Below are 17,909 nucleotides of genomic sequence, written 5' to 3'. Positions count from 1 at the left end.
AGACTAGAATTCCTGTCTGATTTTCTTTTGTCTGTGTCCCTGCTGCAGATTTCCTGTATGGTGATACCATGGTCAGCAGGACAGAAGTGAGAGAAAATTTCTCTAATGAAGCCCAGAAAACAGAAAAAATTGATAGAGGTTCTACCTTTTCCCCACTATTCAAACTTTTTGACCCAACATACTCTAGGTCGGGGGTCAGCAACCTGTAGATCGCAATCTACCAGTAGACCACAGCCAGGTGACAGGTAGATCATTGTCTGGGCTTGCTGACCCGCCATCCCAGAGCATCAGAGTGCAATGTAGAGGAACTATGGCAGTTGAAAATTTGGAGCAGAAGTAGAGAGCAAGAACTGCATAAGCTGATGCCTCCTCTGTAGGGCTGACTCCTGTCTTATGTAGAGTGATACCAACTGCACTCCACCTCTTATTCCTGCTAGCGGTCTCCAGAGTGGTGCCAGCAGCTGGAAAGAAGAGATCTTCAGGGCAGTGTGAAGCAATACACTGAGGATAATACTATAGGGCTGCTTTCACACTGATGTGCTGCGGTTTACTCAGAAAGTGCACCACACCTGCAGGACATAATAAAAGTCTATAGCAAAGCACAGCTAACCCAGGAAATTTGCAGATGCACTGCGCTGCACCCACACCGCAGGTAAACTGCAGCACGTCAGTGTGAAATCAGCCTTATAGGGGGCTTAGAACAGAAAGGGTTCATTTGCAGTTTGGAGGGTGGCAAAACCCCATAGTTAAAACGGGTTTTTACCACCTCGCCCTCTCCGCACTCCCTTCAGCAGAAGTGGCCAGAGGTGTACACAAGTCTCCACCACAGCAGGACTTATACCCCGTGTCATGGTTGGTGGGTGTAACACCTGCCATGCATGACCCCCCTTCATGTGAATGAGGCTGCTCTGCAACCTTGTGCAGTACAGCAAACAAGGGGTTAAAGGAGGCACCGTTTTGTGCTCTCACCACCTGTTTTAACCCCTTGTACCCCAGAGAATGCAGTTGCGGGACGCTTGAGGAGTCGTCCCATTTACTTGAATGGGTCACTATTAGCAGGCGGTAGCACCCACCAAAAGCAACAGGGATTTCAATTTCTGCTGTGGCTCATATAGACCTTTGGCTGCTGCCTCAGCAGTTAAAGGGGTAAGAATTGAGGGTGGTAAAACTGCGATTCAATCACAGGGTTTTACACCCCCCAACTTTATGCGTGAACAAGCCTTAAGGTTGCTTCTGCTTAATGCAACTGAGGGCTCGTTCACAAGTGCAGCAGGCATAGCTGTTCCACTGAAAAGCGATCTAAGTGTGTTTGATAGGTGGTGAGTAGGCGATATGTTGGAGATGATTTAAACCCATGATTTCCGTGCAATGCATGCGATTGCAACATGGTAGTAAAAAAATTAAAGGTTTAAATCTGGTATGAGGAAAAAACACTGGGCGACACTCTGCTCGGTGATCTTTGACTACTCCCATATTTGTCCAGGTAGACCTTCACCTCTGTAAGGTTGTCTACCCCAGCTCTAGGTGCAAAATACAAGTTACACTTACCCACCTGACATCTTTCACTGCCTTTCTGCTGCTTGCACCCTGCTCTGCATGTTTGTGTTATTAATTTAGACCGCTTCATGAAAGTCTATTTCTCAACCACCCAGAACAGTGAGAAAGAGCTAGTGAGAGAACAGTGGAGAGAAGTGAACCAGAGAACAAAATCCGAGTTCTGTGAAGCTTGCACCAGAAACTTACCTCCCAGAGACCTTTTCTGCAGTTATTTCAAAATGCCAATAACTTGTTGTACATGCTTATAAAGACTAATTCCAATGTTGCCCTTTGCTTTTGAATACAGAATTATTAACCAATAATATAATCCAAATTTTTGAACGAAAAAAAAAAAGGAAAGTTTAAATTTTTTTTATACATAAAAACGAAAAGAGTACATTTCATTTGGACACATTATAATTATTTATGTATAATAGTGTGTTACCATTACCTGCCTGGCAGCTGCTTCTGCTAAACATCTCTGCTGTGCCTCTTTCATAGCTATTAGACATTGTCCTCAGCAGCTGTCTTCCAGCACTGTCAGAATTAACAGCAGCAGCTACTCTATGGCAGACAGCAGTATACATTTTGACTGCCCATTCAAAGTTAGCTAGCTGTCCTTTCCTACCCTAATTCAAGACTTTATGTAAAGACTTACTTGAAGAATTGGAATCATACCATCCTAAACCATTCTGTTTGCTCATCTTAAACTGTGACCGAAGCTTCTGGCAGTGGGAGGCTGTACTCTGGAAAAACACCACTGAAAGTTTTCGTGCACAGCACCATTCACACTTTATTAGCTCTGATGTATTCAACTCCAGATGCTCATCTTCAGAATCTTCAGGCACTGCTAAGTAAAAACTATGCATTATTTTCATTACATTATCAAAGTTAAGAGCTTAATAGGACAACCTAAATTGCACAATTACGCACATCAAATAGGAACAAAATATGGAGAATGCATCTGATATAAATGTCAAAGGGTAACACGGATTGCCATAAATTTACACCCGTCTGCTCTAAAAGATATTAGAGATCACTTCAACTCTTTGTATCTCAGAAATGTTCCTAAAAGTAGTATTGATCCAAAACCCAAACAATGGAATATATTGCAGTTTACTATTCATTAGATGCGATGGCTGAATTAGTTTTTTTTTATGCTTTCTTCCCTTTATTTCCATCTGGTGATCCAGCCAGTAGGTTTGTTGTCTTTCAAAAGAGCAAACTCTCATGCAGTTTGAGGGATGAGACAAACCATTTACCACTGACACTCCTTTATTCTAAAGACAACTGTTTGTTGTAAGAACTGGTAAGCTAAAATAAAGTAAATGTTTGTTTTTGGGTTTAATACTGCTTTAAGCAATGCAGTTCAGTGTGTCAACAGAAGAAAAAAAGAAAAATAGTAAAAAGTAAACAGTGAGTCGTAACAATGCATTGCACTCCCCCTATGCAATGTACACCAGCGTGCATGTCTTTTAGTGTACTGGATGGTGTAAATGAGTCAACACTGAAGCAGATCTTGCCGCTTCTGTGTATACTAGCCACTTACCCACCAGCGTATAGCAGATATACTGCTACACGTGCGCAAAATCACATATATATATATATATACGTGATTTTGCATTTCTGGGTAGGGGGTGCGCGCTAACTGAGCGTGTACCCTACCCACGCAGCCATTCGCAGCTGTGGATGTCAATCACTGGGTCCCGGCCGCTGATTACCCGCTGGCGCCGGTTCTTACCGACGAGGAGGAAGACTATTTTGTTTACAGTCTTCCTCCCTGTCAGCTCGGGTACACTGCTCAGGATGGCTGTGCATCCCCCCCCCCACAGTAAAACACTCCCTACACACACAGTTAACCCTTTGATCTCCCCTCACATTAACCCTTTCCTGCCCCAGTGTCATTGCTGTTTTTTTTTTAGCACTAATCACTGTATTAGTGTCACTGGGGATGTCAGTGACACAAAGTTGGTTCCCCCCAGTGTCAGAATGCCTGCTGCAGTCCCACTAAAAGTTGCTGATTGCCGCCATTACTAGTAGGAAAAAAAAATCCCAGTATCTATACTGCCATTTGTAAATGCTATAACTTTCACGTAAACCAATTAATTTACACGTATTGGGAATTTTTTTTTTTAGCAAAAACAAAGCAGAATAAATTTTGGCTTAAATTTATGATGAAATTTGATTTTTAAAACTTTTTTATTGGCATGTTTAATAACAAAAAGTCCAAAATTATTTTTTTTTTTTCTCAGAATTGTCAGTCTTTTTTGTTTATAGTGCATAAAATAAAAACCGCACAGGCGGTCAAACACCGCAGAAAGCTCAATTCATGGGGAAAAAAAGGACGTAAATTTCATCTGGGTGCGGCGTTGAATGACCGCGCAATTGTCAGTTAAAGTAACGCTGCGACAGTAATGAAGAAAATGGCCTGGTCAGGAAGGGGGGGGGGGGGGGTTAATCCTCTGGAGGGAAAGTGGCAGAAAAGCATCTGCAGTATCATAAGGGCTCCTTCACACCATGTGTAGAGAACTGGGGGTTTTGTGTACCTGTAAATTTCTACAAGGGAACATAGAAAAACATTGTTTGCTATGTGGCCCATTCAAACCATAACACTAGTGTTACAAGTGGTGCTGAAAAATGCAGACATGCTGCATTTTTTGAGCAGTGCACTGGATGGCACCATATGTCACCACACCACAGAGCACTGCACAGGTGTGTGGAGCCACTTTGTACACTTTCAATAAAGCTAAAAGAAAAACAAAAACACACATTAACCACTTGCCATCCTAAGGATTTAATGACCAGGCCTTTTTTTGCTATTCGGCGCTGCACTATTTCAACTGATAATTGCATGGTCATGCAATGCTGTACCCAAACTAAATTTACGTCCTTTTTTCCACAAAAATTGAGCTTTCTTTTGGTGATATTTGATCACCTGTGCGCTTTTTATTTTTTGTGTTATAAACAAAAAAAGGCGAAAATTTTGAAGAAAAACTATTTTTTTTACTTTCGGCTATAAAAAATATGAGTAAACTCAAAGTTAGTCATAAATTTTGGCCAAAATGTATTCTGCTACATGTTTTTGGTAAAAAAAAATCCCAATAAGTGTATGTTGATTGCTTTGTGTGAAAGTTGTAGCATCTACAAACTATGGTATAGATACTGGAATTTACACAGCTTTTACTTTCTGTGACTGCCTATCACATTTCTTGAGGTGCTAAAATACCAGGATAGTACAAACATCCCCATATGACCCCTTTTCGGAAAGTAGACACCCCAAGCTATCTGCTGAGAGGCATATCGAGTCCATGGAAGATTTATTTTTTTTTTCTACAAGTTTTTGGAAAATTATATTATATATATATATATATATATATATATATATATATATATATATATATATATATATATATATATATATTTTTTTTTTTTTTTTTTTTTATTTTTTTTTTTACACAAAGTTGTCATTTAAATTATATATTACTCCCACAAGACATGGGTATATGTGTGGGGGGGAGTGCTATCCTGGCATTTCAGGGCCTCCGAAACTGTGATAGGTAGTCAGGAAGTGTAATGAGGAAATGAAGCCCTTTAAAAGCCTGAAGGTGCTTATTGGATTTTGGGGTCCTGTACTTGGCTAGACTGCCAAAACATCTCTCACGTGTGGTACCCCCATACTTCGGAGAAGAAGCAGAATATATTTTGGGGAGTAATTCCACAAATACCCATGGCATGGGTGAGCAATAAATCATTTAAGAGACAATTCTGTGTAAAATAATTATTTTTCTGTCATTTTCCAAAAACTTGTCTTAAAAACATAAATTATTCTATTGACTCAACATACCTCTCAGCAAATAGTTTGGGTTGTCTACTTTCCAAAAAAAAGGGTCTTGTTTGGGGGTGAATGCATTTTATGCCCAGCATTAGAACTGTATACCACACATCATTCACTCTTCTAACCACCTGAAGACCAAGCCTTCTCTGACACTTTTTGTTCATATGCAAAATAACCAGTATTTTTTGCTAGGAAATTACTTTGAACCCCCAAACATTATATATTTTTTAAAGCAGACACCCTAGTGAATAAAATGGTGGGTGCTGCAAATTTTTATGTCAGATAGTACTCGCACAATGATTTTTCAAACGCAAATTTTTGGAAAAACATACACTTTTTTTTTTACTTTTAATGCACAAAAACACAATATATTGGCCAATTATTTGGTAACATATAAAAGATGATGTTATGCCAAGTAAATAGATACCAAACACAACAAGCTTTAAAACTGCGCATGCCCCGTGCAATGGCTACAAACTGCCTTTACAAGCTACCAATTTAGACTTAAAGAGGAGGTCTAGTGCTAGAATTACTGCCCTTGATCTGACGTTTGCGGAGATACCTCACATGCATGGTGCAACCACTGTTTACATATCGGCACAGGGTTAACTCTCACGCACGCAGCTGGGGGGGGGGGGGGGGGTTGGGGCGTAGGTGCTTTTTTTTGGACTGCAGACAGTACAGGGAACGACCAGAGACTGCGGACACAGTACAGGGGACGACCAGAGACTGCGGACACAGTACAGGGGACGACCACAGACTGCGGACACAGTACAGGGGACGACCACAGACTGCGGACACAGTACAGGGGACGACCACAGACTGCGGACACAGTACAGGGGACGACCACAGACTGCGGACACAGTACAGGGGACGACCACAGACTGCGGACACAGTACAGGGGACGACCACAGACTGCGGACACAGTACAGGGGACGACCACAGACTGCGGACACAGTACAGGGGACGACCACAGACTGCGGACACAGTACAGGGGACGACCACAGACTGCGGACACAGTACAGGGGACGACCACAGACTGCGGACACAGTACAGGGGACGACCACAGACTGCGGACACAGTACAGGGGACGACCACAGACTGCGGACACAGTACAGGGGACGACCACAGACTGGGGACACAGTACAGGGGACGACCACAGACTGGGGACACAGTACAGGGGACGACCACAGACTGGGGACACAGTACAGGGGACGACCACAGACTGCGGACACAGTACAGGGGACGACCACAGACTGCGGACACAGTACAGGGGACGACCACAGACTGGGGACACAGTACAGGGGACGACCACAGACTGGGGACACAGTACAGGGGACGACCACAGACTGGGGACACAGTACAGGGGACGACCACAGACTGCGGACACAGTACAGGGGACGACCACAGACTGCGGACACAGTACAGGGGACGACCACAGACTGCGGACACAGTACAGGGGACGACCACAGACTGCGGACACAGTACAGGGGACGACCACAGACTGCGGACACAGTACAGGGGACGACCACAGACTGCGGACACAGTACAGGGGACGACCACAGACTGCGGACACAGTACAGGGGACGACCACAGACTGCGGACACAGTACAGGGGACGACCACAGACTGCGGACACAGTACAGGGGACGACCACAGACTGCGGACACAGTACAGGGGACGACCACAGACTGCGGACACAGTACAGGGGACGACCACAGACTGCGGACACAGTACAGGGGACGACCACAGACTGCGGACACAGTACAGGGGACGACCACAGACTGGGGACACAGTACAGGGGACGACCACAGACTGGGGACACAGTACAGGGGACGACCACAGACTGGGGACACAGTACAGGGGACGACCACAGACTGCGGACACAGTACAGGGGACGACCACAGACTGCGGACACAGTACAGGGGACGACCACAGACTGCGGACACAGTACAGGGGACGACCACAGACTGCGGACACAGTACAGGGGACGACCACAGACTGCGGACACAGTACAGGGGATGACCACAGACTGCGGACACAGGACAGGAGATGACCAGAGACTGCGGACACAGGGCAGGAGATGACCAGAGACTGCGGACACAGGGCAGGAGATGACCAGAGACTGCGGACACAGGGCAGGAGATGACCAGAGACTGCGGACACAGGGCAGGAGATGACCAGAGACTGCGGACACAGGGCAGGAGATGACCAGAGACTGCGGACACAGGACAGGAGATGACCAGAGACTGCGGACACAGTACAGGGGATGACCACAGACTGCGGACACAATACAGGGGATGACCACAGACTGCGGACACAGTACAGGGGATGACCACAGACTGCGGACACAGTACAGGGGACGACCACAGACTGCGGACACAGTACAGGGGATGACCACAGACTGCGGACACAGTACAGGGGATGACCACAGACTGCGGACACAGTACAGGGGATGACCACAGACTGCGGACACAGTACAGGGGATGACCACAGACTGCGGACACAGTACAGGGGATGACCACAGACTGCGGACACAGTACAGGGGATGACCACAGACTGCGGACACAGTACAGGGGATGACCACAGACTGCGGACACAGTACAGGGGATGACCACAGACTGCGGACACAGTACAGGGGATGACCACAGACTGCGGACACAGTACAGGGGATGACCACAGACTGCGGACACAGTACAGGGGATGACCACAGACTGCGGACACAGTACAGGGGATGACCACAGACTGCGGACACAGTACAGGGGATGACCACAGACTGCGGACACAGTACAGGGGATGACCACAGACTGCGGACACAGTACAGGGGATGACCACAGACTGCGGACACAGTACAGGGGATGACCACAGACTGCGGACACAGTACAGGGGATGACCACAGACTGCGGACACAGTACAGGGGATGACCACAGACTGCGGACACAGTACGGGGATGACCACAGACTGCGGACACAGTACAGGGGATGACCACAGACTGCGGACACAGTACAGGGGATGACCACAGACTGCGGACACAGTACAGGGGATGACCACAGACTGCGGACACAGTACAGGGGATGACCACAGACTGCGGACACAGTACAGGGGATGACCACAGACTGCGGACACAGTACAGGGGATGACCACAGACTGCGGACACAGTACAGGGGATGACCACAGACTGCGGACACAGTACAGGGGATGACCACAGACTGCGGACACAGTACAGGGGATGACCACAGACTGCGGACACAGTACAGGGGATGACCACAGACTGCGGACACAGTACAGGGGATGACCACAGACTGCGGACACAGGACAGGAGATGACCAGAGACTGCGGACACAGGACAGGAGATGACCAGAGACTGCGGACACAGGGCAGGAGATGACCAGAGACTGCGGACACAGGGCAGGAGATGACCAGAGACTGCGGACACAGGACAGGAGATGACCAGAGACTGCGGACACAGGACAGGAGATGACCAGAGACTGCGGACACAGGACAGGAGATGACCAGAGACTGCGGACACAGGACAGGAGATGACCAGAGACTGCGGACACAGGACAGGAGATGACCAGAGACTGCGGACACAGGACAGGAGATGACCAGAGACTGCGGACACAGGACAGGAGATGACCAGAGACTGCGGACACAGGACAGGAGATGACCAGAGACTGCGGACACAGGACAGGAGATGACCAGAGACTGCGGACACAGGACAGGAGATGACCAGAGACTGCGGACACAGGACAGGAGATGACCAGAGACTGCGGACACAGGACAGGAGATCACCAGAGACTGCAGACACAGTACAGGGGATGACCAGAGACTGCGGACATAGTACAGGGAATGACCAGAGACTGCAGACAGTAAAGGAGATTACCAGAGACTGCAGACCTTTGGGGAGGGAGGGGGAACGGGTACCTGAATTTGACAGGTACCCGCTCCCACTTCCGCGGAGTTGTCCTTCCTTCCTTCTTCCTGCGGCGGCTTCTGTGACAGCCGGGTGTCCACTGAGCATGCGCGAGAAGCGCTGCTCTTTGTGAATGGCCCGGAGCCTTCTGGGACCTGTCATGTGTCCCAGAAGACGCCGGACCATTCACAAAGCGCAGCGCTTCTCGCGCATGCGCAGTGGGCACCCGGCTGTCACAGAAGCTGCCGCAGGAAGACTGCAGCACTGGACAGAGGAACAGGTAAGGTCCTGCAAGAGAGAAGAGCTGAGCGGCCGGCCCGATATTCTGACATGGTGGCGGCAGAAATACCAGACCGCCCGCTTTCCGTTCGCTCCATAAGACGCACTGACATTTTCCCCCCCTTTTTGGGGGGAAAAAAGTGTGTCTTATGGAGCGAAAAATACGGTATATATGATTTTGATTACTGATTGAGGATAATACACTATCTAGTTTATATTTCATTTTTTGGAGGTATACAGTGGAAATGGATCATACTTTGGGATTATTACACTGAAGAAATATTTGGGAAGATTCACTGACACTAGAGGATTCAATATTTATATAGAGATGATTGGCACCATCCTGGTCTCCAATCAGCTCTGTGGTCAGCTGGCAGAAACACCGGCTGCATTCTCAGGTTCCCCCGATGGCATGGGACTGCCCGAGAGGGCCATGGAAGGCAGCGGGGGAGGGGGGCATAGTCTCCCGCTGCTTGTAAATGCAATTCTGCAGCTAATTAGCCACTAGGATTGCTTTTACATGAAAGCCGATTGCCGGCTGAAAAAAAAACGATACCAGGATGATGCCTGCAGCTGTAGGCATCATCCTTGTATAACCATCAAAAGTCCAGTGATGTACCAGTACGTCGATGGTCCTTGTTGGGTATATATGCTATATTCTTTTTTTTTTTTTTTTTTATATGTAGCCTGTGGGCTTAATGAAAAAAAGAGAAGAAATCTCTGCCAGAAAAAGTGTGTGGTATACTCACCATTAGAATATACTGCCCTTCATCCACTGATTCTAATGGTGGGCACACATTAGGTCACAAGGTGCCACATGCGCCAATTCCAAGATTGTACAAATGTCTAGAGTGGCATGCTTGAATAAAAATTGTCCACGTATAAGTGGTACCCCATGCGGAACAAAGGATGACACCAAGTCCCAAACTATCTTGCCACTGCTCCCCATGTAATCTGAGCATCCGGGGGGGGGGGGGGGGGGGGGCTCCGTGTGACTATCTTTTTCCTCGTAAATCCGAAACTTATATCTATAGCATGTTGCCCTCTCACAGGTCTTTTATATCTTGACCCCATATCTGGCACGCTTGCTGGGGAGAAACTGAATGCAAGGCAGCCAGAAAAATTAATGAGGGACTCATCAACACAGATGTTTTGCTGGGGAGTATAGACATCTGCAAATTTTTGGTTAAGGTGATTTACGAGTGGCCGAATTTTGTGGAGCCGGTCAAATTCAGGGTCACTCCGAGGATGACAGAGTGTTGTCGTTAAAATGCATAAAACACATTATACTCTCATATCTATGCCTGTCCATGGCAGCAGAGAACACAGGCATATGATGAATCAGGTTTGTGGACCAATACAACCGCAATTCATTTTTTTTTTTTTTAGTAATGCCCATGTTGAGGGTTAGGCCTAAAAAAAAAAAAAAAAAAATTTAATTCAGAAACTGTAATAGGTTTCCATGCGAATAGTCTGGCAAGGTTTGAATTTGGGGGTTGGCTGCAATACATCGTTGTGCATATAAATTGCTTTGATCCACAATCAATCCATACAGATATTCTGATCCCACTAACACTATGTTTTTGGGGTCACTATACTAATGTGAATGTTGGTATAGTGCTGATCTGATCAAAGATATTGATCCGTTCAGACACTGTACTAGCAATGGAGGTTTATTGTGTATGAGAGTGGTCCTGGCAATCAAGGGGTTAAATGTGATTACTGGTGTACTGATGGGCAATCTGACGCTATCCGGGAGGGGCGTGAAAACCACAGCAGCACAAATCACACACACATACACAAATATATATATATATATATATATATATATATATATATATATACTGTATATAGTGCCGCCCTGTAGCAATATTACTGCTGTAGGGCGGTCAAGAAGCGGTTAAAGAAGCGGTTTGCATTACAGAGTTGCGTTACTTTAACGGACAATTGCGCAGTCATGCAATGCTGCACCCAAATTAAATTTATGTCCTTTTTTAGCCACGAATTGAGCTCAGTGTTATTTGATCGACAATTTTGAGAAAAAAACAAACAATAATTTGGACTTTTTGCTATTTAACATGTCTAGTAAAAAATGTTTAAAAAAATCTAATTTTGTCAAAAATTTAGGCCAAAATATATTCTGCTCCATGTCTTTGCTAAAAAAAAAAAAATCCCAATATATCTAAATTAATTGGTTTACGTGAAAGTTATAGCGTTTACAAATGTCGGTATAGATACTGGAATTTTTTTTTTTTTATACTAATAATGGTGGCGATCAGCGACTTATAGCGGGACTGCGGCGGACATTCTGACACTGGGGGCACTGACATCCCCAGTGACACCTATACAGTGATCAGTGCTAAAAAAAACAACTTTTGGCACTGGGCAGTAATGGGTTAACATCGGGGGGCAATCAAAGGGATAACTGTGTGATGGGAGTGTTTTACTAGGGGACGGGTGTGGGGTGCTTTTCACTGTAAGCACACTGCTCTGGATGGCTCAGCCATCCAGAGCAGTGTGCCCAAACTGACAGGTAGGACTGTTGGTAGACAAAGCAGCCCTCCTCTCTGTTGGTGATCACCGAATGGCAGCACAAGTAGGGCTCGCGCACGCCCCTTACCCGGAAATGCAAAATTATGTGTATATCTACTATAGGGCGGTCCTTAAGCAGTTCAACAGCAAATAGCATGGCTCCTTCACTACCCAGTAAAACTAGTAGCAGCATGATTGAGCACTAAAAAGTAAAAATGTAAAAACAGCCTTTATTTAATTTGTAAAATGAGTTTGCTATGCTTTGAAGAGAAATGCAAATTTAGCATGGTAATAAACCGAACAAATCATAAGATGAAATATGCACGCTTTCCCAGTTTTGTTATATCTTTTGTCTATAGTTTGCATAGAAAGTAAAATAATTTTGCATGAAAATATTTGCAGGGGGAATCAAAAAAGTAGTTAAGATCACTTATCTTAACCACGTCCTTCCTGGCCTTTTGTAATACTCCGGCTGGACAGGTGCTCTCTAGTTCCAGATGGACGTCATATGACATCCTACTGATCACGCGCCTTGTGTGCGCCCTAGGGGCTGCACAATGCCGTGACCTGTCACCACATTGTCCATCAGACACAGCGAAACACAGATCATTGTGCCAGGCCGCTCTGTGCGCGACCCCTCTGGTCACCCCTCTGGCAGGTGTCACCCAGTTTCGATCCACACACCCCAAGTGATGCCACTGGGTGCACGGTTACTTGGGCATGCAGGAGGCGCCCTGATACTGCCTATGATGGAAGCTGGGCCCGTTCCACTAGTCAGGGCCCCTCCCCAGGTGGCAGAACGCCAGGTCCCGCTCGCTGCAACCCTGGTAGTTCTGCCACTGTGGATAGAATAAGTAAGAATTCTATCCCTATCAGTTTTTTTTTGCCATCTGTGTCCCAGTGGGGAGATTTTTCTTTACTTCCTGTCTCACAGCCAAAGAAGGGAGAAGAAATCCCTCCAACGAGAGAGAATCTCTGGTGTCTCCAACAGCACCAGAACTAGCAAAAACATTGGAATATTTCACCTCTATTACTTTTCCAAGGAAAACCCAAAATTTTGGATTTTCCTTTACTTTCACCAATCGATGATAATGGTGAAGATGGAAATGGAGGGTGAATCTCCCTAACAGGGGCACAAAAAAGTAGAATATAGATCAGCTCATCTATCTATTACTATTGTTCAATCTTTCCATCAGCATGCTTCTTGTTAAAACATTAACCAATTGGCTTCTTGTACCACTTATTTCATTTTAGCCCTGCTTTAACTGGGCCACAATAGGCGGACACCAGGTCAAATTCAGATGCTTACACAGCTTGCCCTTAAAATGTATTGCTGAACTCCATGTCAAGTAGAAAATGTTCAAAAACCTCCCTCTCCAAGCATGAAAAAGAAGTTAGTTATTTTGTACCAGCCTTATTTGAAGTGTATAAAATGTACACTTCAGTCACCTCAATGTCGGGCAGTGCAATGCGCTGCCTGACATTGCAGTGTGATTCAACCCAGCATGCTGTGACAAAATGCAGCATGTCTACATTTTAGAGGAATGCCAAGCTGCGTTGCAGTGTGAATAGAACACATAGGAAACAATTGTTTTCTATGTGTCCCTGCATTAACAGATGTTTTACAATGCATTAAAAATGTCTGTCAACACAGAGTATGACCTGCCAGATTACTTGTACAACTTTTGAGAGAAGTGACCCGTCATCACTGTAGTCCTGTTAATGGTCTCAAATCTTGTGCTTCTCTAAGACCCCAGTACATTCAAAGTTTCCCCCAACCAGTGCACAGTAGGGTCCACATTTTGCAAAAAAGTAAAAAATGCAAACATATCCATTGATGCAAAAAATGTGCATCAATATAGGAAGTTCAGAGCTCCACCTAAGGCAGTAAAGTAATGATCTGACAGAAATCAGAACCTGTCTCTTTCCACCTTCTCCAGCTATTAAAGCTGTGTTAAACCCAAAAGCAATCATTTATTATCTTGTTGCTTACCAATCCTTTGATGTGATGGCAGCACTCATTTCCTTTTTTTGGCCTTTTTTCTTCTATTTTTATCTGGTGGTCCAGCCATCAAGTCTGTTTTTCAAAAGCATAAGCTTTTCAGCAGAATGCATCAGTTTACATGGATGAGACAAACCAATTAACTCTGACAAGGTTGCTTTTTTTAAATTACTAACTTTTATTTATTCATGAAAAAACATTTATTCCAAAAAGGTAAAAAAAAAAAAAAACTTCTGTAACTGATCATAAAGTATCAAAGACATCAATTTATTAGTGATTTTAAATGTGTGAATATTTCTAATGCTACCCTCCCCAGACTGACAATGCTGCTGTCTGTTGTACCTCCTGTGCTCCTTCATCCAGAGCTGTGTCTCTCTAATACAGGTGGTGTGTTACTGGCCACAGATCACCAGGTGAAAACAGGGGGAAAAAAGCCAACAAAAAGAAAATTGATGCCGACACTACATCTAATGTTTGTTAAGCTGCAATATATTAACTTTTTTGGTTGCAATAGCGGTTTAACAGCAGAGTGGAAGAAGAAGGGCAGGCACTGATCCTTGCCAGATTGCTACTGGAAGCTGCCAGCTTCCATGTTAATATGTAGCATCCAACTACAAACGCTGCACACTGACAGAAAAAAAAAAAAAAAACTGTTTGAAATTGTATCTGATAAATCAGTCTGCCTTTGTTCTCCTGCTCACCCGTCCCCCCCAAAGCAATGGAGAGATAAATTCAGAGGTGCAGATGGGACATAGCTGTGACAAGTGGGTGATGCAGAGTTCAGCTACAGAAGGGCAGTGATGTGACCGGCTGGCTACAGAGAAACAGGCTGCAGTGACTGGTTGTCCTCACAGGAAATGGGTGCCTTTAAAAAAAAAAAACAAAAACAAAAAAAACCTATTCTTTTATTCTACGGAGCACAGGAACTAAAGCTAAAAAGACAATCTGACCTGCAACAGGCATCCAATATAAAAAGGACTACTACATTTTCCTTCTACCTGGAGTTCAGTTTAAAATTATGTATTGATGATATATAAACATATCTGTTTCTCCACTCTGTTTCTCCATATCTGTTTCACATCCACTCCAGAAAATCAGGATAACATTCAAAACAACAAGATAGTGAAGCAGTCCATTAAAACTATGTAAAGTTCATGTACTAGTTTCATATTTAACTGCATAAGGATGCCATATATACCCAGTACCACAGAACGAAGTATTTCATACCTTCAGACTGGTAAACATTGGTAAAGGGGAAACATAGTAACCAGTACTTACCTTCACTCCAGCGAGAAAAACTCTGCAAGATCCCTCGCAGTTGCTAACACCTTCACCTGCACTCATGGGTTAGGCATGTTTGGCTATCATAACTGGTTTGCCTGGGAAAATGTTACTCGCACGCATATAAAGGAAGTCTTCTCTATTACACCAAAAACGTACCATAGGTATAAAATCAATCCTTACCTTCCAGAGGTACCTTTATGATGTCTAAACAAAACTGTAGATTTAAAAAAAAAAAAAAAAAGCTCGGTTAAAAAGTAAACACTCAACAATAGGTAAAAATCATGTCAGGTCTAGAATATTAAAAACAAAAAGCACAGTAATCTTTATTACACAGATTTATATTTTCTATCTGGTACACTAGACTTACAATATGAGTTCTACAAACAGACTTGTATGACCAGAATAGAATTTTTGCACCCATGATAAAAAAAAAAAATTCTTTTTTTGGATGGCCACTGAGGGACACAGAAAGTCAAACCTTTGGGTTATACAGCCACCTACAGAAGAACTGGACAAAGAAAGACAAAATAAGATAATCCTTCCTATAGCAGCATGCCTGCTTTGTAGCAAATCACTGCTGAGAACAAGATCAAACACAAAAAGGGTGGAAAAGGCTATTACAGCAAGTACAAAAATCCTATTTTCTTTCTTGTCCACTGAGGGACACAAAGTCTTAGAGAGAAACTGGGGGGGGCATAAATAAGCATTTAAAATCTGCTGGTATAGAAGTGTAGGTCACGTCCTGGATTTCGCTCTTGTTTAAAAATTACTGTTTTACAGAGCACCAATAGTATACCTTTTACTATACTCTGCTGCTTCTAGAGGAATGATATGGCTCTTTTACACAGCAGCCACTCTCCCTGCCCCCTCCTCTCCCCTGCTCATTCACAGTACAGTCTAGATTTTGCGAGGTTCACAGAATGGAGAGCATTCTGTAACTAAAAAAGGGGAGAGGAGGAGCAGGCAGTGCAGTTGCAAGTACTACAGCTGCTGTAAGGGCACCCCTAGCTGGGTGACGAAGCACCATAAGTATAGCAATAGCTATACTATCCTTGAGCTCTTCTTTAAATCTCCAGGACATCCAAAAGCAGTCTGAGGAGTGGCCAACAAAGTAAAGCAATTGCTAATGGACCTGCGGAAAAAATTAAAGAAAAAAAAGAAAAAAGAAAAAAAAAAAAAAAAGATGTGGGGGCTGACTGTAGTTCAAGCAGCCAAATGAATGACCGTGCGCTCAATGCTGGCATAAGATGAGGGCAAACATCTACCTTAAAGAGTAACGCTACTTTTGTGGGAAAAAAGAAATAGCAAATAAAAATTAAATAGCATATACAATTGCAACTCAATTGCATGTTATTAAAATTACCTTTCCTTTTCAATCTGCAGCACTGTTATTTTCTGTAAAATGAAATGCAACATGGTAACCTGGAGGTGTTCTGTACACAGGTGGTGTACAGAACACCCCTCAGAGATGTAATCTACTGCTTGTGTGATTGGCTTACTGATTTTCCCAGAAGTCTGCACTAAAATACAAGTCACATTTTGGGAATCCCCTACAACAAAATGTCATTTTTGATGAGATACTCTCAAATGGAGAGCTTTTTGAGAGCTCTGCAACAGCTGATTATTGATAATCACTCCTATACAGATTACTCTAAACATGAACACAGACAGCTTCAGAATAATAAAAGGTAGGAATCTACAACAAAGTTTGTTAAAATCTCTGCAATATACATAGATCACCCAGAGGGGAATGTGTTTCTCAACAAAAGTGAAGTTTGTCCTTGAAGAATGCGTGAACAGATCAGATGGCAGCCCCGCAAATCTGGGAAAAAGTTGATTGATCCCAAAGATCTCTAGCAGTAATAATGTTCTAATAGAGTGCATATCAAGAGAAAAGGGAGAAATTCGACACTTAAGATCACTTAAAATCTTGAATGATGGTCTATCTGAGCCACCTAAAGATATTGGAATGAGAAGTCGAGGCATTCTTCCAGAGTCCATCTGGGATGCGAAAAAGGGAATCAGTCTTTCAGAAAGATATGTATAGACTCGGTTTGCCTGAAACATATCTACACAACTTCCTTTTACTGCAACAGACATACAGATGGACAGATGAGGTTAAAAGACAGAAACTACTTTAGAAAGAGTTCTAGGCCTCAACGCCACTTTGTCCCTAATGCGAGACCAAAAAGGGTTCATTGAAAGATAAATCCACGAGTTCTTTAAGGAAATGGCAGACACTTGACCCTTAGTAGTGCCGAGAGCCAAATGCTGGTTCAAACCCAGCTGCAGGAAAGAGGATTCATCCCACTGAGAAACTCATGGTGGTGGAAGCCCAGAGACTCACACCTGATGAAGTATGCCTTCCACATTGACGAGCGACCCTGCAGGAAGTAGACTTTCCAGCTTCATACATTGCAGGATTCACATACTTCGAGCTGCCCCTGTTCTTACTTTCTAGGCTTGACCAGCCATGGTCTCAAAGCCAAAGGTCAACAAGCAAGTTAGCAAATTGGTCTTTGGGACAGA

At 44.3% G+C, this 17,909-nt stretch overlaps 1 protein-coding gene across 5 annotated transcripts in view; it reads right to left on the bottom strand.

Annotated features, from left to right (window-relative positions):
* The window catches only part of SENP6 (SUMO specific peptidase 6), a 154,491-nt gene that overhangs the window by 50,995 nt on the left and 85,587 nt on the right, over positions 1-17,909 (bottom strand). For 4 of the 5 annotated variants that reach the window (XM_089681397.1, XM_089681399.1, XM_089681400.1 and 1 more), the window contains 2 exons: positions 15,561-15,594; positions 2,195-2,386 (listed from right to left, as the gene is read on the bottom strand). In XM_089681397.1, coding sequence (XP_089537523.1) covers positions 2,195-2,386; positions 15,561-15,594 — 226 coding nt within the window. The remainder of the gene's footprint in view (positions 1-2,194; positions 2,387-15,560; positions 15,595-17,909) is intronic. The other variant, XM_089681398.1, reaches the window with a different exon arrangement.

The sequence above is a fragment of the Staurois parvus genome, unplaced genomic scaffold (genome assembly GCF_062004578.1).
Source record: "Staurois parvus isolate SC_StPar_1 unplaced genomic scaffold, SC_StPar_1.0 ptg000264l, whole genome shotgun sequence".
In the NCBI taxonomy this organism is placed as follows: Eukaryota; Metazoa; Chordata; class Amphibia; order Anura; family Ranidae; genus Staurois; species Staurois parvus.
This window is presented reverse-complemented; position numbering and strand designations above follow the sequence as displayed.